A 21,858-nucleotide genomic window follows, 5' to 3' on the forward strand; every position below is an offset into this window, starting at 1 on the left:
AAGTTTAGAATTCAAGAGAAGATTCTTAATTATGATTCTGATGGAAAGACTTATCAAATCACTAACCATCAAAATGTTGAGCAGGAATTATTTTATGAAATTGACATTGATTTGCAGACTAAATTCCAAAGGGGAGAACAAAAAGAAGAACCAAGAACTAAACCAAGATTTGAAAAAAGAGCATAATTCAGAATTGAGCAAGGAACACCTAAAAGAAACATTGCAAAAAATCAGCCTGTGAACCAAATCATTGGGGGTGTAAACAAAGGAGTTATGACAAGAAACAAGGTGAATAAAGAATTGTGTTTGATATCACAAGTTGAACCAAAGGGCGTTGATGAAGTGTTAATGTTAGTGTAGTTTTTGTCGGATAAAACTCACTATATATATATCGGATAAAACTCACTATATGTGTGTGTGTGATATTTATATATACACAAATCTATATATGCATGTGTTAAATAAAAAATTATTATATTAAATACTAATGAATTGACATAGACGTATCCCATGAAGGGACATGTCTATCCATATTTCATCTGATATAAGAGAAATGGCTGCCATTTGGAAAGTATAACCAAAGAAGCAATGCAACTACATTTGCAGCAATCCTTACAAAACAACATGGTATCAGAGCAAGTGCAAATGTAAAATTATCAAAAATGGCAGAACATCCTATGAAGGATTGAATAAATGCAAAGATGAGAGATTGTGTCTTTCTTCAATGTACAATGTTTCTGCTAAATGCTCTTGAACTAGTCAAATTTTTTGTCAGCATATTGAATGTACTAAGATCAGGCTCGATCTCAATGTCTCCAATGTTAAGGGTTGACTATGGAAGTCGATCAATGTGCTCAATGGTGGAGGTACCGTGTATGAGCAGATCAGGACTATTCAACTACAGGAAATGCTAATGTATCTGCTTGCATGGATTATCAGTGGATGCAAGCTTGGAGTGTGGTCAATGTCAATGTGATTGGACCTGTAATCCCATTTCTGATTAGCTCAAGAGATGAGAGTTCCATAGCCTTGAAGGGAAGATACAAAAACACAAGCTCGTCTTTGACTTCAAGTGGCATATCAATCTTGTTGTGCATCTATCTAGCCTTTTCGTTGCTCAGACTCTTGTGATCAAAAACCACAGATGAAATAAGGAGATAACATATCGACCCATACCATTGGGTAGGTATTTCATTATTACCACCCACAAAAGTAAAGTGGCAATCCATATAGCATGCATGCCAAAAGTCAAAGGGACTAAGAAATAAGTTGGAAAAGAATATGTTACAAACTAATAACACAAGGTGATGAAAAGATATAGAAGGATAATCAAATTAAAAAAACCAAACACACTGCAGAGAAATCCTTTCAAGAGTCGAGCCCATATATTAGTTATTATGAAGAATCATCTAATAGACAATCAACACCATCCTACTTGGCAAAAATCGCACGTCTCCCTTTGCATAGCACACACAAAGTATGGTCTAGGAAGGAGTACATGCATAGGATTGGATAAGCATTACCTGAACAACAAGACCTACCTTGTGTAAGATAAATAGGTACTAAAACAATGTGAAGCCTTCTTGCATTTCTAATAGTGCATGAGGCTTGTATAAGTGGCTAGTGGTGTCAGTGTGAGAGGTCAATGGAATCTATGTCTAAATGGCTAGATAAGAATCTATGTTCCCTTGAGTTTCCGGGACGGCATTTTTTTTTGCCGATTTTGGGGACAGTGGGGGACGGCAAAAGTGACATTTTTTTTAGTTTTTTTAATTTTTTGTGTGTTAAAAAATTGGGGATGGATGCAATGAAGTTTCCGGGACGAGGACGTCCCCATCCGCGAAATGCTGGTTCTTTTGGGAGGGACGCAACCCCGGGGAACATAGATAAGAATATAAAAGGTAAAGATGAAGTATAATTATATTCTAACTTCTATACTTCACTAAGTATTATGTTATGGCATGAGTTAAATTACAAACAGTCTTATTTGAATATCTATATGTACTATAAGAATTATGTGCCTTGAACTTTGCTTCTGAGAATGGTATTGTAGGCAGAGGGAGATTTAGATTTAGAGGGAGCCTGACATTTCATTATAGGCAAATTTGAAAGAGAGGGAGCAAATAGAGGATATGGTTCAGCCAATCTTCAGTGATCTCGATCATATTGATTCAGAGGGAGTAGACCATGTTGAGATGGATTCTTTAGTGATCAGTAAATTGTAGCAATCAAGAAGACTGTGATTCATGAATATACCTCATGGCTATTTTGGCCTACCCCCTGTGTACGTCATGAGGAAGTCACGACTTCCAAATGATTATCACTTGTATTTATGAAGTTACTGAAAGGTGATAATCTTACAATAACTTAATTTTCTATTATGATATATATCTTACGATGTCTATGCAGATCATGATAGATTATACTTTGCATGGTGGATGTTAATATGGTAAGCATTATGAGAATATGCGTCCACATACCTTATGAACATTTTGAGTACATGGTGAATGTTATGCAAATTGATGTTGAACAGGTCATTGAACAGAGTATTTGGTGAATATCATATGAGATGACATACAAGAGGTCATTACTCAGTACTTGGTGAATATCTTGCAACTCGACATTCAGGAGGCTATTGCTCAAAGAGTACATGGAATGTCATATGAGATGACATTTAGAAGGCCATTACTCCCAATATGATTACTCGGAGTATTTGGTGAATATCATTTGTTGATATTCCGAAGACCAATACTCATGATATCAAAATGTTGAATATCTTCTGATCAAAGATATTACAATGAGGTAATATATGGTCTTGTGTTTATCCTCCCTAACGAAGAGGGAGTGTTAATGTTAGTGTAATTTCAGTCATATAAAACTCACTATATATATATATATATATATGAGATATGTTATATATATTATATTATATATATTATATATGTAATATTTATCTATATACATATATGTGTTAAATAGCAAACTATTATATTAAATACTAATGAATAGACATGTCCCTGATATAAGAGAGATGGCTACAATTTCGAAAGTATATACCGTAGAGGCAATGCAACTACATTTGCAACGACGCTTATAAAACAACATGAAGCTTGCAAAGATGATTTCTAGATAAAAGCTATCAAAGAGCTTGAGCAGATAGAAAAGAAAAAATCTTAGGAATTAGTTCCTAGACCTAAAGACAAGAACATAATTGGAACTAAGTGGGTATTCAAAAACAAGATGAATGAGCAAGGTGAAGTAGTGAGAAACAAAGCAAGGTTAGTATGCAAAGATTATTCACAACAAAAAAGAATTGCTTTTTGAGAAAACGTTTGCAACTATTGCTAAATTGGAGGTAATTAGAATGTTTTTGGCTTACGCAGCTAAGAAGGATTTTAAGGTTTATCTAATGGATGTTAAGTCAACTTTTCTTAATGGAGAACTTCAAGAAGAGGTATACATTGAACAACCTAATGGCTTTCCTTTGACAGAAGAAAAGGATAGGATTTGCAAATTGAAGAAAGCATTATATGGACAAAAGAAAGCACCTAGAGCTTGGTATGCAAGGTTGGACAAACATTTGATCAGTTTGGGATTTGAGAAAGGTAATGCCAATAGTAACTTGCATTAGAGGAAGAATGAAGATGTTTGCTGATTATTGTAGTATTTGTGGGAGCATCTAGTCTGAGCACTATTCTTTTGTCTAGACTAGATGCTTGATGCTTCTCCTATGGGGGAGTATCTATGTTTGAGTTAGTCATTAAGGACTCTTGGTAATGGTATTCAACAGTGCCTTTGGACACTTGAGCTTTTGCAAATTGGATCAGAGAGCTTTTGCATATTGGATCAGGGATGTTTTAGAGAACTGGCATAATGACACCCTTTGTCATTGATGTCAATGAGGAAGAGTAATACATGAAAAACACATTTTAAAGCTAATGAGAGAGGAGACATATATATTATGGGGGAGATTAGAACATGAAAAACTCTTTACAACTTGTTTGCAAGAGAGAGATGTGCTTATACATTCATGGGCAGCATGAATGGGGGAGTAAAGGCAGATGAGAAAGAAATATATTTCGATATGCATGGCACTTTGATGTTTTTCATCATATGTTGACATCAATGCCAAAGGGGGTGATTGTTGGCATGAATGCTTAATGTTGTTGTATGGGGGAGATTATCAATATGTCAAAATCTTTGGAACACCTATGGTGACAGGATGTAAGCTATCAAGCAAAGATGAATCTCCTAGTGCATTACAATCAAGGTATAGATCCATGATTGAGGATTGCAATATTTGAGACACTACACCTGATATAGCTAATGTTGTTGAAATTGTGGCAAGATTTCAAGCAGATCCTAAAGAGACACATCTTGCAGCAATAAAAAAAAAATCATATATTTGAAAGGAACTTCAGATTATGGGCTATGGTATGACAGATCACATTGTTTCACGTTATCTGAATATATTGGTGACAAAAAAAGCACCAATGGTAGAGCATTTTTCTTGGGAGGAAGATTGGTTTCTTGGCTAAGCAAGAAGCATGATTGCATTTCACAAAGTACAGCAGAGGCTAAATATATAACAGGAACAAACAATTGTAATTTGATAATTTGGATGAAGCAAATGTTGAAAATTATTGGAATTGAGTTTACTGGGCCTATTATCATACATTGTGCTAACACAAGTACAATTAGCATGTAAAAGAATCCAATGTTACAATCAAAGACAGCATATATCAATTAAGTATCACTTTTTGAGAGAAAAGGTAGCAGAGAAAGAGATCAAAGTGGAGTATGTTAGCACAAAAGAGTAGATAGCAGACATATTTACAAAACCTTTGGCTAAGGATACATCTGAGTATTTGAGAGGAATGCTTGGGGTTATGTCCCAACCTTCCTCAGAACAATTTACGCAAAGATTGCATTAATCCAGTATGAATCAGAGCACTATTCTTTTGTCTGGACTAGATGTATGGGGGAGTACCTGTGTTTGAATTGAGTCATTAAAGACTCTTGGTAATGGTATTCAACAGTGCCTTTGGACACTTCAGCTTTTGCAAATTGGATCAAAGAGCTTTTGCAGATTGGATCAGGGATGTTTTAGAGATTGGCATAATGACACCCTTTGTTATTGATGTCAATGGGGGAGAGTAATACATGAAAAACACCTTTTAAAGCTAACGAGGGAGACATATATATTATGGGAGAGAGTAGTACATGAAAAACTCTTTACAACTTGTCTACAAGAGAGAGATATGCTTATACATTCATGGGCAGCATAAATGGGGGAGTAAAAGCAGATGAGAAAGAAATATATTTCAGTATGCCTGAAACTTTAATGTTTTTCATCATATGTTGCCATCAATGCCAAAGGGGGAGATTGTTGGCATGAATGCTTGATGTTGTTGTACAGGGGAGATTATCAATATGTCAAAGAGATGATTGAGTGCTTATGTGTTCAATTCATGACTGTGTTTGTCATTGATGTCAACATATCAGTTTTCTGGATAGTTCAGTCAGATTGAAGAGGGAGATTCGTTCGACGAGGTTTGTGGTCAAAGAGTTATGTTTTGCACACTTAGAGGAGAATTCAGGTATGTGTTTTGATGTTGTCCTATGTTCGCCAAAAGAGATAAGCATATTTACGTGAGTTACAAAAGATTTTGTGGAGATTGCTCTCAAAGTGAATTTTTGGAAAGCAAGTACTGGTAATTGTGTTGTATCATTTTGGTGAGGCTAAAGATCATTCAGCGGGCTTGGATTATGGTAGAAGACATGTTCGAGATGCTATGGTTAACATCCAATGTTTATTTTGTGAAGATTTGTGAAGACCGTTCAGCAATTTTTTTTCCAGGGGGCCGACTATTGTTAACATCATTACGGGAAGTGTTATTTGTAATCTAACGTGTAAATGTAATATCTTAATGTGGTCCTATACTATTCATTGTAAATTGAAAAAGCCTCAAGGCCAACTCAATTAGTTATTAGGACTTGGTATAAAGGAAGAATACTTTTCTTGTGGTTGAGTATCCAGCATAGATGTTTATTGTTTATGCGAGCTTGAATGTGAACTTGGCTAAGATCAAAGCAAAGATTGATGTTGTTGATGTACTATGAGCTTCAAAGGAATTGTACTAGCAAAGGAGTGCTTTAGTTAGTTCATGTATTTGGATATGTTATCCTGAAGATTGTTTAGTGAAAACAGTCTTGAAGCAATTTGAACAGTGAGTTCGGTTGCTTCCTATCAACTCCTAACAAGGTTGGCACAACTCCTAATAGGGCTGAAATCTTTTGATAGGGATTCAAAATCTCCTAACACGGACTCATATGTATTGATTGTATTTCATTGGCTCCTAACAGAGTCTATCCTTTCACAAGGAACTCCTAACAAAGTCTATCCTTTCACAAGGAACTCCTAACAAAGTCTATCCTTTCACAAGGAACTCCTATATTAGTGCATTATCTTGTGGGCATGATTCCCACCGAGGTTTTTCCTCTAATCAAGGGTATCCCTAGTAAACAAATTTGTTGTTATTGTGCATGATTATCTTTCTATAGTTGTTGCATCTTTTGATTACATGATTCAGATTTGATAAAGTTATTAAAAGTTGTTTTAAGCACATAATTGATTCACCCCCGCCCTCTCAGTTATATTGGTGAACTTTACTTTCTAACAAGACTAAGGTGTGCAAAACGAGGATCTAGCTACAAGGACATTCATGTGTCCCTCTGCAAGTTAACTTTCCACTTGTGCTTGGAGAATAAGGAATATATTATAGGAAGATCAACTTATCGTTATTCACATCAATTTTCTGTCAACTTGTCCTTATTCACATCAATTTTTCATAAGGATCAAACAGGATTCAATTCAATGACAAGTCATTAGGGACTCCAATTTGTCCCTATGAGGGATCAAGGTTAAAGGCTTCCAAGCCAAGAAAGTAACAAATAAAGGAATCAAGGATGTCCCAAACAATGGGATAGGCAGACTTCAACAGACGAGGTTGATCAAATTATGCAAGGAAGAAAGGTCTACAAATGAGAAAGATTGTCATCATTGAAAAAGAACATAAGGACAAGTTTGAGGTTGAGAGCAAGAAACAATTGAAGAACATGATTCACATCAAGAAAGTAATCCTAATGTTGATCCAACAATACAAGGAAATAGATTGAAGAGGTACCAAGGAAGATGACAGTATGTTCAAGAGAGTGGCCCAAGGATCAAATCCAAAGATAAAGATGACAAGGAATTCCAAACTAGGTGAAAATGCAAAGAATTCAGCTACCATAAAGTTACAACATCCGAGAGAAGGAATTCCAAGGACAATAAAGATTTACAAAGACGATTGATGGGGTTGAAACACGGATTGCTAAATGTTGATGTAGCATCCACTAGTCTAATCCAATCAAATTATTTTAAGTGCAAATGTGGAAAGCACCTTCTAAAGGATGACTTCTTGTACAACTAGGCATCTTCCTTGTTTCTCATTGGTTCTCGTGCTATTGAATTTTCCCATTGGCCCATTAAGTGGTACATCAGTGTCATTGAATTAGTATTTAATGGTTGTATCTACCCTAATTAGAGTTTTTTGGAGTAAACCAGAACCACTGATTATGATTTAATCTTGGTCGTTCATTACATTTGGGGCTCCTAAAGAAACCATGCTCCTCCCATTCGTAAAAGAAGAGACATCAAATTGTTGCCATAATGCTTTCAGAGTATTTGCTAATTCATAGTTGATCTCCATGGTGGACTAATTGTGTTGCTTTGGAGTATTGCATGGTTTCTACATATCCTCACTTAGATTACAATTTCATTTCATGTGGATAGAAATAAAATTTAGTTGAATGGAAAATATTTGGCTGCACCTTTGTGAAACTTCCATAGACCATACCACTAACTACTTGTTGATTGTAAGTTTTCCTCGCATGGTCACTTGGCATATTTATGAGCTTTACTTTGGTTATTGCTTGCACATTGATATGCATCGATGGATGGTTTTAATGGAAGGGTGATGGTTTGAACATCCTACATTTACCTTAGGAGATCACAGCAGCTTAACTAATAACTTAATTTTGTTGATTCAAGATCTTTGATAGGAACAAGTTGTTCGGAATAAGGTGTCTCAACCTTGTATAATTCCTATTCTTATTATTTGTTTTGTAAAATGTATTTCTTGCAGATAATGTTGATGTGTCAACATCTTGAATTGTGTGTAAGGAGATCATGACTAAAACGGTTATGACGGATTCCTATGACACGTAAGAGCTATGTTAGGAAGATTCAATGACAAGTGAAGACATGTGGCAACTAAGATATTTGAGTACTGTACACTACCCCAAAAAAAATTTTGGAGTTCCTATTTTCTCGGAGAATGGTAAAACCCTAATATGGTTTACCTTTGGGAGTAGCCCTAAAGTGAAGCGCATGTTATAAGCGTTTTTAGGGTTGCGAAGAGATGCGATGCGAAAAAGGTGTATTGTTGGTATTGCAAGTAGCTACTAGAGTCTTCTGTTGTTGATGTTGAGCTTGCACTGCAAGTGTATTGTAACCTTGTGTTGAAGATAATACATTGTGCAGGTTCTGAAGGGGTGGGGTTGTTTTACCGAAAGGTTTTTCCCCACCGGAAAATCTTTGTGTTATGTGTTCTTTTCTCTGTCTATTTTCTGTATGCATGGTTGGCTACAATATTGTTGTTTACATGATATTGAATCTGTAAGTGTAGAAGATTTTAATAGGATTTGCATCATACTTTCCTTATGAGATTAGTGTAGGAAGTTGTTTCCGCACCTGAGTTTCCTTACAAGTGGTATCAGAGCTTGATCAACTTTTGATCCTAGTTGTTGGGTAGGGTTTTTTGAGCTAATCTCATGTTGAGTGGGAGTCTTGTGCAAAGCATCCTGAATCATATTTGCAGATTGAGATGGCGAGTTCATCATATGGAAGAATGGAGGTGGAGAAATTTAATGGTACTAATTTTGAGTTGTGGAAACTCAAGATGGAAGACATGTTGGAAGATCGTGACCTATGGGAAGTGACTACAAGTGCTACAAGACCAGCAACTATAGCTCAAACAGATCGGGATATCAAAGACCACAAAGCTAAGGGTCTCATAAGACTCTATTTAACTGATGCAGTCCTTCTGAATGTTCTAGATGAGAAAACCGCATATAGTTTGTGGGAGAGACTTGGGGCCGTGTATTAGGCCAAATCTTTGGTGAACAAGTTGTTCCTAAGGAAGAAGTTGTATTCTCTGCGAATGGAGGAAGGTGGATCCTTAACGAATCATTTAAATGCATTTAATTTGCTAGCTGCACAGTTGACATCAGCCGATGTCAAGTTAGAGGAGGATCGTTGCTACACACTTTTGTGTTCTTTACCGGATTCATGGGACCATCTTGTGATGGCTCTCGGAAGCACATTAGTCACCTTCAAAATGGATGATGTGGTGTCTTCGTTGATATCAGAGGAGATGCGGAGAAAGGCTTTCGTTTCGGAAAAAGAAGCCCTTGCTGTTTGTGGGAGATCCACGGAAAGAGGAAAGAAAAATGACAATAAGTCTGACAATAAGGGTAGATCCAAATCCCGTGGGAAGTCAAAGACTTCCAATAAGTCCAAGGCAAAATGTTGGAACTGTGATAAGACTGGGCACTTCCGTAAAGACTGTAAAGAGCCTAAGAAGAAGAAGAAAGCCTCAGATTCTGGTTCTGAAAAATCTCAAGAAGATGGCGATGCATTCATCGTAGCTTTGGCAGCCCATGCATCTGATGATGTGTGGTTGGTTGACTCGAGTGCATCTTTTCACATGACCTCTCATCGAAACTGGTTCTCAAGATATGAAGAGTTCGATGGTGAAAAGGTGTACTTGGGTGATGATTCTCACCTAAAGATAGTTGGATGCGGAAGGGTCACTATCAAATTTCTTGATGGACGAGTAAAGGGAATCAATGGAGTTATGCACATTCCAGGCTTGGCATGAAACCTATTATCTGTAAGTATGCTAAATGATGTAGGTGTGCAAGTTGTTTTTTCTAAAGATGGATGTAGGATGATGAGAGGAGCTATGTTGCTTGCTAAGGGTACTAGGAGAGGTACTTTGTTTCAGCTTGATGCATACATTTCTCAGTGTAATAGTTCTTCTGTTTCAAAGAAGAGAGCAGCTATCACTTCATCCCCACCATCTGAACGAGCAGTAAAGAAGACTGTGGTTAGTGGTTCTGATGGTAGTGCAACAAGTGTACCTAAGGGTGCAAACACTTTGGAAGGAAAGCTTCCTGCAGAAAAGACAATGTTGTGGCATATGAGATTTGGCCACATTGGTGAGAAGGGTCTCAGAACCCTGAAAAACAAAAATCTCGTTGAGGGGTTAAATGATTGCAATCTCGAGTTCGACTTCTGTGAACACTGTGTATATGGTAAACAAAATCGTGTTCAATTTTACTCTAGTTCTCACAAATCTTCTAATGTATTGGATCTTATTCATTCTGATGTATTTGGTCCTATAAAAGTTCCTTCAATCTCCAAGTCTGTATTTTTTGTATCTTTCATAGATGATTACAGTAGAAGGACATGGATTTATTTCCTTAAAAGTAAGACACAAGTCTTTAGTCGATTCAAGGAATTTAAAGCCCTTGTAGAGAATCAGACTAGTTAGAAGATTAAGTGTGTGAGAACTGACAATGGTGGTGAGTTTTGCTCAGCAGAGTTTGAACAGTTCTGTAAAGAACAAGGTATCGAGAGGCATAAGACAACTCCTTATACCCCGGAGCAAAATGGAGTTGCAGAGAGAATGAACAGGACACTGATGGAGAAGGCTAGGAGTATGCTTAGTGGAGTTGGTTTAGAACAAAGGTTTTGGGCCGAAGCTGTGGCCACTACTTGCTATCTGGTTAACAGATCTCCTACATCAGCCCTTATTGGTAAGACACCCATGGAGGTCTGGTCTGGTAAGAAGCCTTCAATTAGACATCTTCGTGTTTTTGGTTGTGAAGCTTATGCACATGTTCCAAAGGAGAAAAGATCTAAGTTGGAAAACAAAGCTGTTAAATGTATTTTCATCGGGTACAGTGCTGGTGTGAAAGGATACAAGCTTTGGGATCCTGTGACTAGTAAGGTGTTGTATGGCAGAAACGGTATTTTTAGAGAGCTAAGATCTTCTCCTATTGTGCTACAACCAGATGAAAAAGAAAAGGAAAAAGATGTTGTTCAGTTGCCTCCTACCCCTGAGAAGACTGAATAGAGAGACCATGTTGGGTCTAATGATGAGGAGAGCTCTAGCAGCTCTAATAGTTTAGAAGAAGAGGAAGAACAACCTCAACCTCAGCCCTTGAGGAGATCCACGAGAGAAAGAAAGCAACCAGAAAGGTTTGGTTATTCTATGTTAGATTCCAGTTGTGCTTTTGCTTTGATTACTAACAGTGATGAACCTAGATCTGTGAAAGAGGCTTTGGGCATGGAAGATGCACGTTCCTGGATTGAGGCTATGGATGATGAGATGGCTTCATTAGAGAAAAACAAAACATGGGACCTTGTACCTTTGCCTAAAGGGAGAAAATCTGTTGGCTGTAAATGGGTGTTCAAGAAGAAATTTTGTGCAGATGGCAGTGTTGAAAGGTACAAAGCTAGATTGGTTGCAAAGAGGTATTCACAGGTAGAGGGAATAGATTATGGTGAGATATTCTCTCCTGTTGCAAAGTTGACATCCATTAGATTTCTGTTACCTCTTGCTGCATCATATGATTTAGAGATAGAACAGATGGATGTGAAGACAGCTTTCCTTCATGGTGATTTGGAGGAAGAGATTTATATGTCACAGCCTGAGCACTACATTGTTAAAGGTAAAGAATCCTTTGTTTGCAGATTAAAGAAATCTCTATATGGTTTGAAGCAATCTCCTAGGATGTGGTACCTTAAGTTTGATGCCTTTGTGTTGTCAATTGGATTTGTAAGATCAAAATCAGATCATTGTGTTTATTTCAGAATTGAAAATGATCGCCTTCTTATTGTTGCATTATATGTTGATGATATGTTGCTGTTTGGGAAGGGTAAGGGTATGATTTCTGATTTTAAATCTCAGTTGTCAGCATAGTTTGAGATGAAAGATCTTGGGGCAGCTAGGTACATCTTGGGTATGGAAATCAGTAGAGACAGGCCTAACAGAAAACTTTGGTTGAGTCAGAGTAAGTATGTGAAGTCTGTGTTGGACAGGTTCAGCATGGCAGATTGTAGACCACTATGTGTTCCTATTCCTGTGGGAACAAAGTTATCTGTAGATGATTGTCCAAAATCTCCTAGTGAGGTGGAGGACATGAGTAGAGTACCTTATGCTAGTGCAGTTGGCAGTCTTATGTATGCTATGGTCTGTACTAGACCAGACATTGCCCAAGCAGTGGGAGTCCTGAGTCGATTTATGGCTAATCCTGGACAGATACATTGGGATGCAGTTAAGCGAGTATTCAGATATTTGAGGGGTACATCAGATTACTCCATATGTTATCATGGTAACTCTTCTGGATCTCAGCATTCAGTTTGTATTCATGGGTTTGTGGATTCAAATTGGGCAGGTGATATTGACCGCAGGAGATCCACCAGTGCTTATGTGTTCACTATGTTTGGTGGTGCCATCAGTTGGATGAGCAAGCGACAACCTGTGGTTGCTTTGTCCACTACAGAAGCTGAGTACATGGCTGCTACTCATGCTTGTAAGGAAGCCATTTGGCTTAAGAGATTGTGTTCTGATGTTGGTGTTGATGCAGAACAAATTGCTATTTGGTGTGATAGTCAGAGTGCTATTTGCCTTGCAAAGAATCCAACTTTCCATGCCAGAACGAAGCACATTGATGTGCAGTATCACTTTGTGAGAGATATGGTGGAAGATGGAAAGGTAAATTTGGAAAAGGTAGATACTGTGAAGAATGTTGCAGATGCATTAACGAAACCAGTGGGCACTGAGAAGTTCAGATGGTGTTCAGAGTCTATGGGCCTTTTGGCCTATAGCGGTTAGTTCCTATTATGTTCCTGTTGCTCTTACAAGGTGTTCGACAAGTGGGAGAATGTTAGGAATAAGGTGTCTCAACCTTATATAATTCCTATTCTTATTATTTGTTTTGTAAACTGTATTTCTTGCAAATAATGTTGATGTGTCGGCATCTTGAATTGTGTGTAAGGAGATCATGACTAAAATGGTTATCACGGATTCCTATGACACGTAAGAGCTATGTTAGGAAGATTCAATGACAGGTGAAGACATGTGGCAACTAAGATATTTGAGTACTGTACACTCTACCCCAAAAAAAAATTTTGGGGTTCCTATTTTCTCGAAGAATGGTAAAACCCTAATACGGTTTACCTTTGGGAGTAGCCCTAAAGTGAAGCGCATTTTATAAGCGTTTTTAGGGTTGCGAAGAGATGCGATGCGAAAAAGGTGTATTGTTGGTACTGCAAGTAGCTACTGGAGTCTTCTGTTGTTGATGTTGAGCTTGCACTGCAAGTGTATTGTAACCTTGTGTTGAAGATAATACATTGTGCAAGTTTTGAAGGGGTGGGGTTGTTTTACCGAAAGGTTTTCCCCCACCAGAAAATCTTTGTGTTATGTGTTCTTTTCTCTGTCTATTTTTTGTATGCATGGTTGGCTGCAATATTGTTGTTTACATGATATTGAATTTGTAAGTGTAGAAGATTTTAATAGGATTTGCATCATACTTTCCTTATGAGATTAGTGTAGGAAGTTGTTTCCGCACCTGAGTTTCCTTACACAAGTGATATAATAATTGATGGAATACGCTAGACTCAAATTTACTTACCAATCTAATTTTGTGATTGTGCTTGCTCTGATTGTGCAGATCTTTGGGACAATGTATTCACTAAAGGAGGACGGGCTTGCTGTAATCAATGTCTTGCTTGCAGATATAATCACTATGATTGAATAATGATCGCAGTCTTTATTGTTGTAGTAATCATTGAGTCTGAGAATGCCTTGTAATTGATTCCAAACTGCCAATAACTCCTGGGATATATAAGTGTGGTAATATGTCTTCATAGAGACATGACTCTACATGGCCAATGGCCACGTAGGGTCATATCCCTACGTGGACATAATACTAAGCCATGAGTAATCTTAATTTGGTAGTTAACAATCTCACCCCATAGTCATTCGGTGCACAATTTCATTTGTCTCTACTTATAACAAGAGCCCGATATGGCAGGTAAAGTCATTTATAAATAGTCAAACATATATGTGTGTGTGTGTGTGTGTATAGATATACATACATACATACATATATGTATATGCATATATATATATATATGTGTGTGTGTGTGTGTGTGTGTATATGTATGTATGTATGTATGTATGTGTATATATATATGTGTATGTATGTATGTATGTATGTATATTATTCTTATCTGTAATATAAACAATGTTCATTCAAATGCTTAGTATCACTTCAACTGATGCTATACATCAACACTCCCTTTTAGAAAGGGAGAAGTGACAAAACTTTAAGAGATATCAATATTAAGGATATCTATACACAATACATTATTTGACTTTAACACTCTGAAATAGTGACTTGTCAAATAATTACAATCACCATGTTATGAACACTATCATAACATATATTATGATCTCTAATTGTCCAAAACAATATCTAGAGTAATCATAATACATTGGTTATCAATGACTTCCGACGTATCTGGAACAAAATTGTCATAATAATAGGCCTATCATTTGTAAGATCGTCACCTTATAAAGATTACCTTCTGAATATATGTCTCTGAAAGATCATCATCTTTCATTACATATCTGATGCAACTATTCAACTTAGAAGCATAAACACACATATAAATTGGAACTTAAGTTCAATATTCAAAAATTACAATTTGATCATATCAAGTTTACCTCTGAAATATTCCAATTTAACATTGGCAATAGGTTCAGTAAGAGTATCTATTGTTTGCTCATCAATCTTGATATACCATATCTCTAATTCAAACACTGAATTTATAGTTAACTAATTTATCTGAGTACAACATTGCATATGTCACTAATGTATTTGAACTTTGGAAATGTATCGCTCTCCCTTTAATTCCTCACTATGGGATTCTCTTTTAAATTTATCCACTTTATCTCTTTGTTCAACAACTTAAAATGAAAGATTTACATCCTTTTCCATACTTAACTTCCGCTAGGGCTGCTTGAATTTTCTCCCGTTCTGGACAGAAGTAATGAGCATGACCGAATTTGTCACATTTGAAACATTGTACTTTGGACCAATCTCTTTTCTTGTATGATTCGTTGAATTCCTTGTCGTCTTGATGAATTCCCTTTCTTTTTCCCTTATTATTGGTACTAGCTTGAAGAGCTTGAAATTCTCCCTCTTGATTTGAAATGATTCCTCTCATAATCTTGACTCTTCTTGAGTGCATTTGTTTTTTGGTAGTTCAAACTTAGGAAGTTCTGGTCAAGAACTTAGTCCACAAATAAATGTCTCCCAAGATAGCGGTAATCCTTTTAAGGCTATAATGCTAAGTTCTTTGTCATCTGCTTCATTTACAATGGTTGCAAATTGATCTTTCAATTCTGAGATTCTTAGGAATTAAGACGTAACAGTTTCTCCATTATTCATCTTGATGTATAATAGATCTTGCTTCAATGTTAGCAATCTGCTTGTGTTATTAATTTCGTAAGTTTTTTTTTATGATGGAAAACATCTCAAAAGCAGTTTTAAGACTTGATATAGAAGGAAGAATATGATCCTTCACCGAATATATAATAATTTTCATGGCCTTGTTGTTGTGCCTTTTCTATGTCATTTTATCTGGATCATTTTTAGGTATTGTTTTGTTTGATTCTATGTACTCTTCTAACTCCATTCCTCTTAGTACTATCATGACTCGAATTTTCCATGATGAAAAATTTGATGCCCTCTCAACTCTATCCTCTAATTTTACACAATTAACCATTTTGATTTGAGGATAAAATTTAATATTGATAAATCTGAGTTTTAATTTTAATTCTGGAAAATATATATATTCCTATCAGGATGGTTATGATACCATGTTGATTCAGGATCTCTGACAGGAACAAGTGATATAATAATTGATGGAATATGCTAGACTAAGATTTACTTACCAATCTGATTCTGTGATTGTGCTTGCTCTGATTGTGCAGATATTTGGGACTGTGTATTTACTGAAGGAGGACGGGCTTGCCGTAATCAATGTCTTGCTTGCAGATATAATATATAATCGCTATGACTGAATAATGATTGCAGTCTTTATTGTTGTAGTACCCGTTGAGTCTGAGAATGCCTTGTGATTGATTCCAGACTGCTGATAACTCCTGGGATATATAAATGTGGTCATATGTCTCCGCAGAGACATGACTCTACATGGCCATGTGGTCATATGTCTCCGTAGAGACATGACTCTACATGGTCAATGGCCACATAGGGTCATGTCCCTATGTGGACATAATACTAAGCCATAAGTAATCTTAATTCAGTAGTTAACAATCTCACCCGAAAACCATTTGGTGCACAGTTGCATTTGTCTTTACTTATAACAAGAGCCCAATATGACAACTGAAGTTATTTATAAATAATCAAACATATATATGTGTGTGTATATATATATATATATGTATATATATTATTCTTATCAGTAATATAAACAATGTTCATTCAAATGCTTAGTATCACTTCAACTAATGCTATACATCAACAAATGTTGATGGCTGAACTAGGTCCAGTAGAATTACAAAAACATCTACAATTTCTTACATTTCCTAAACCCTTTTCCTTTGTAGTTTGTTTAATTAGAGGTGGTAGAATTAGTTGATTTTTACTAAATGTACAATGTAAGTTTCATTGTGATACCCAACATATCACATCATTATAACTAAGTGAAAGTCAGCAACTATATGGAACCTTGGGGTTGTCTCATTTGATCACACAATCCATATACATTGTTTAACATATGAGCATCCTTATTAAATAGAGGATTTGATATTTGGTTTTTCATCCTGTATGTTGGAGATGGAATTTAAGTGCACAGGTTGATGTATCATTTCTAAGGCATACTGCCTCTAATTGATATAATTGAAGTTACCAGTAGAAGGGAAAGTTAAAAATTGCACGTAGTTCATTACACCATAAACCTATAAGTGATTGTCTAATGAAATTAAAATTGTAACTGCAGGCTGGTAGCCATCGTATATGTGAACATTAGGGCTACTATTACACTGAATAGTCATTTGTACTTGCAAATCTGTTTACTAATCATTTTGGGAATTCTGAATCATTCTGGAATAGCAAATGAGATCTGAATCTACAACGTGCTAAAAAAAAAATATTGTGTGTTTTTTTAGTGTTTGCAAGAGTTGAGAGTCATTTCAACAATGCATCAATGAAATTATGTGCATAACCAAGAGAATACAAACCTCAATGATGGAAAAAAGAAATTACAAATATAATAAGGTACAACTTTCAAAATCGAGGTACTTGCATATACTTTCTAGTTCCTTCACATGTTAAATTACCATTGTATTCCAAAAAGTCACCTTTGAGGGAATGCGGAAATGCATCAGGTAGAAACAAACAAGTAACCTTTGTAATGACCCTATTTTGGAATTGCCATAAATTTTTCCCACTATACTTGTAGAAAATAACATTATTACTCCTTATATATATCTCCAGACTGCTGTTGCAATTTAGACAGGTCAGATTTATAATTTTAATACTGTTTCCTTACTTTTATCACAATTACCACCCTTCAAAAGGGTCACAACGCATCATCATAGCTGCCCCTTTGAAATACTGCTTCCTTACTTTTATCACAATTACCACCCTTCAAAAGGATCACAACACATCATCATAGCTGCCCCTTTGAAAGAGTCGATTCCTTACATTCTTCTCATTAGTTTCTTCTTCTATTAATGCTTAATTCATTTTTGCTCCCTTCTTTTTTACTTTCTCTACACTTCAAATGAAGTTCTCTTCTCTCCCTTTTATTTCCACATTTGAGTGGGTCACTAGTTTTCAGTTCATGTCTTTTGACCATTCATTAAACTAAATTAAATTAAATTTTTCTTTTATATTTTATTTTATTATTATATTAATTAGTAAATCTTATTTCAACAAGGGGACATTTCACACTATGTGATACATCATTCTAATGACAGCATAATGACAATTCAGGCACAGATCACAATTCATCTCATGCAATTCCAAGGAGCGAGTATTGGAAATAGCATGCTGATAGAGAACATGAAATTTTCTTTGCTATCCTGATATGATAAAAAATACTGCTTAAGTTAAACTAAACAGAGTAGAAATTTGAACTTGTAAGACTATAAGAGAGTCTGTAACTAAACCAAAAACTAAAATCTTTTTTCTACCCTGAAAGTCTGCAATTGCTAGAATCACAAACAAATTTCTGTATATTAAAATAATGCAGATATGACTATGGAAAGGCCGTTTAAGATAGACTATAAGATCAAGAGGCTTTTCTTCAAAAATTGATTGCCATCTTAGACTTACTCCCTCCAACACATTATTGGCCAAGAAAATAAGTCTGCAGTAGACAAGCTTGTAAAACAGTATTCTTCAAACTTTTCAAACTATTGTAAGGTTTGTTTACATGCATTCCTATTCTGCATAATAAGCCAAGATAACAATCAGTTAAGGTTATGGTGACTGGTCCCATGGAGGTAGGAGAGCTGAAAATGTTCAGCCGGTACTGTTAAGCTAACTTAGAGTTTCTTCGAAGCAAATTCTTACATAGATGTGTAAATTCTTTTCCGGTAAGAAAATTAGGTGAAGATGTCAAAGTTTAAATATAAATTAATTAAACTATATACAAATAATTGGACCAACCGCCACACTCTAATTATTGATCTTGGAGACTGACCACCATCATGGGGTATTGAAACTGCCGGATTTTGAAGATTACTAATGCATGCAACTATTACTGTAACGACAAATCTAAGAGCTGCCACATAGACATGAAAATCCCTACACCGCTGCAGGAAACCTCCAGCCCCCTCCCCATCACCAGCATAGGATACGCTATCATGGAATGGACTTGGGCATCTTTTTTTTCACTGGAATAGTCCTCACTTCCGTGGAATAGGGAAAAAAAATCAGCTACAGGGCAGAAATGAATCATTTTCTGTAAATAAGAGCCATTTACAAGTATCTCCAACTTCAAGTTTGCATTGGGAATGGGAGCCAAAAATTCCCCTGCCACAGCAGAATCCCCTTCACATGCTGTCATTTACATCAAACTTCTATTCGCATGTATTTTCATCACAGCCTACTCAAAAACTAATCTAAAAATCTAAAGAAAAACTCCATTGAAATCAAGTAGCCGCATTTATTCAAATCGATAGAACTGTCCTCAAAGTAGAAATAAGAACCCAAGCCCCTTCCATGGGACCACGTCATAAGTCCGAAACAATCCTCCAAACAGTTTTCCTGAACTTTTTGGTATGCCATGAGCAATTTAGGAGAACATTCTTAATATAGAATCGACAACAATATATATACTTTTCCAGAAACACTTCTGTCCTGGTTCAGATAATGATTCAATAACAGGCTAGTTGGGATTATTACATACTCTACATGGTTGTCATGTGAATCAAGATATGGGTGTTTGGTATTTGTCAATAAAATAATGAAGAGCATGTCAACCTTGACTCTCAGGAAATTGCACAATGGAGTAGGGAAAAGAGCCAGTTCCCGTCCATGTTCCAATGACCGTCACGTCCTACCTCCTACCGTTACCTATCCCACCAATTATCCGTTATAAAAAGCCCCAAAAATGATAGCACATGTACTAATAGCCGATCCCACATGTTCTAATAGTTAATCTTCTTTTAGCTTTCTTGGTTTCTGATTAGTCCATTTGTGCAAAAAGTACTATTTTTTTAATGAGGGACTATTAGGGATGAACATCACGAAACATTTTTAAATGTCTCTCTTAGACCACCTTGCACTCTTTGAGTTCCACAAAGAGCTCCATAAATGTGGAAAAGCCGAATACTTAGCTTTAAGAAGACAAACAGATTAAAATCTGTAAAATCTGTAGGTGAGCAAAGTTACTGGCTCGTCTCTCCTATACGGATGTTTAAAGAATGCGCACCCATTTCAAACCCCTTCAGTTTTCAAAGAAAATACTAACAATCGTAATTACATGCCTGCGAGTAAGTCGTGGAAGGAGTGGACATGAGCACAAAGGAAGATATGCAATTGGAATTCAAAGGTAACCCTACCGATGCCTCCTATTGAAAAAATAGCATCAACTAATGGATTGGTACCTTGCGTGAGTAGATATCAGCGAGAGCAGCTCCCCAGCCGTCATTGGCAAAACTGAACTGGACAATGGACGATCCGAAGAGAACAAAAAGCGGCCTTGCTGGACCGACCATCCTTAGAAGTTACGCCATTTTCCTTGTTCCCCCCGGCTGATAAAGTTGCTTCCGCAATTAATCACCCACCAAATTTCGGATGGCATCACTGCTTCAGAGTCACGAGCGAAAGCGGTAGGTAGATGCGGAAGCATTTAAGGATCTTGACATTGTCATGAAAGGTCCGCCAATTACCAGTAATTAACTCCATCATTAGTGTTCCAACTCTTCAGATTTTCTGGTTTTCGAAAAAACAATTCGGATCCTTTCGGCCAATTAATTTAAATGCACATCTTTCGATATCAATCAATATCTACTGTAAATAAATAAATAAATAACAAAAAATAAATAAATGTTTCCCTTAATGATATTGTTTATTTAATATATATTTTTCTAATTGTGAAATTTATGTGATATGGAGCTTTAATCTTAATTTTTGATGAATAGACTTTTCTCATTAATTTAAACCTTTAAATATACATATCTACAAAAAAGGGGTCGAGATATAAGATCACCCCACGAGTTCAAACAACCCAAGACCAAGCATCGACTATTCATCAAAAATATATATATAAATAGAAATATACTAGTATAAATATCTTAAATAAATCTATCTAAAGAAATGCCAATAGATATCCACTATAAAATAATTATAATTTAATTGACTACGTCTAAATTATTTACATTTCTTTTTATCTCTATTTATTTAGTTTTTTAATAGCTTAATCTTTTTATTTTAATTTCTTAAAAAATGGATGATTTATATCTCCAAATATTATAATTTAAACGGATATTTTATGTGGTATTTATTAAATTGTTTTTAAAAGTATATTCTATTTATAATAAGATTTAAACTTTTGACATGTAGATGGTTGTCAAATTTAACATAGAAGAATAAAAGTTAACATTAACACACTCACACCATCCCACTCCCCCATTCTACCATTGTAGAGCACCTATCGACATTAAAAACTTCAAGCTGCAAGAGTAGTGCCAATCGAAGAAGGGTCTTTATCATCAGAACCCTATAAATCCTTGGGATTATTGATTAGCTCAAGGGGAGCCCAACTATGAGCAGCAGCAGCATCTTAATTTTGAATATAATTATAATTCTAATTTCATCTCAATTTTATTCATAACTAGTATAGATATCTTAAATAAATCTATCTAAAGAAATGCCGATAGATATCCACTCTAAGTTGATTGTGTTTTAATTTACTACATCCAAAACTATTTATATTTAACTAACTCCATTTATTTATTTTTATTCGCTAACTTAAGCTTTTTATTTTAATTTCTAAATAAATTTGATATTTATATCTCCAAAGATTATAATTTTAATAAATATTTTATGTGGTGTTTATTAATTAATTCTAAAAAGTGTACTATGTTTATAAATCAATTTAAGATTTGACATGTAGATGGTTGTCAAATTTAACCTAAA

The 21,858-nt window shown here is 35.7% G+C and overlaps 1 protein-coding gene across 1 annotated transcript in view; it reads right to left on the minus strand.

Moving 5' to 3' along the window:
• Window positions 1–20,688, minus strand: part of LOC149562024 (GDSL esterase/lipase WDL1-like) — a 69,002-nt gene extending 48,314 nt beyond the window's left edge. The window contains exon 1 of the mRNA XM_089825562.1: window positions 20,325–20,688. Within this exon, the coding sequence (XP_089681688.1) occupies window positions 20,325–20,435 (111 nt within the window). The 5' untranslated portion in view covers window positions 20,436–20,688. The remainder of the gene's footprint in view (window positions 1–20,324) is intronic.
• Window positions 20,689–21,858: the final 1,170 nt, after the last annotated feature.

The sequence above is a fragment of the Cupressus sempervirens genome, chromosome 4, assembly GCF_028749045.1.
Source record: "Cupressus sempervirens isolate cs-2001-9-10 chromosome 4, ASM2874904v1, whole genome shotgun sequence".
Lineage (NCBI taxonomy): Eukaryota > Viridiplantae > Streptophyta > Pinopsida > Cupressales > Cupressaceae > Cupressus > Cupressus sempervirens.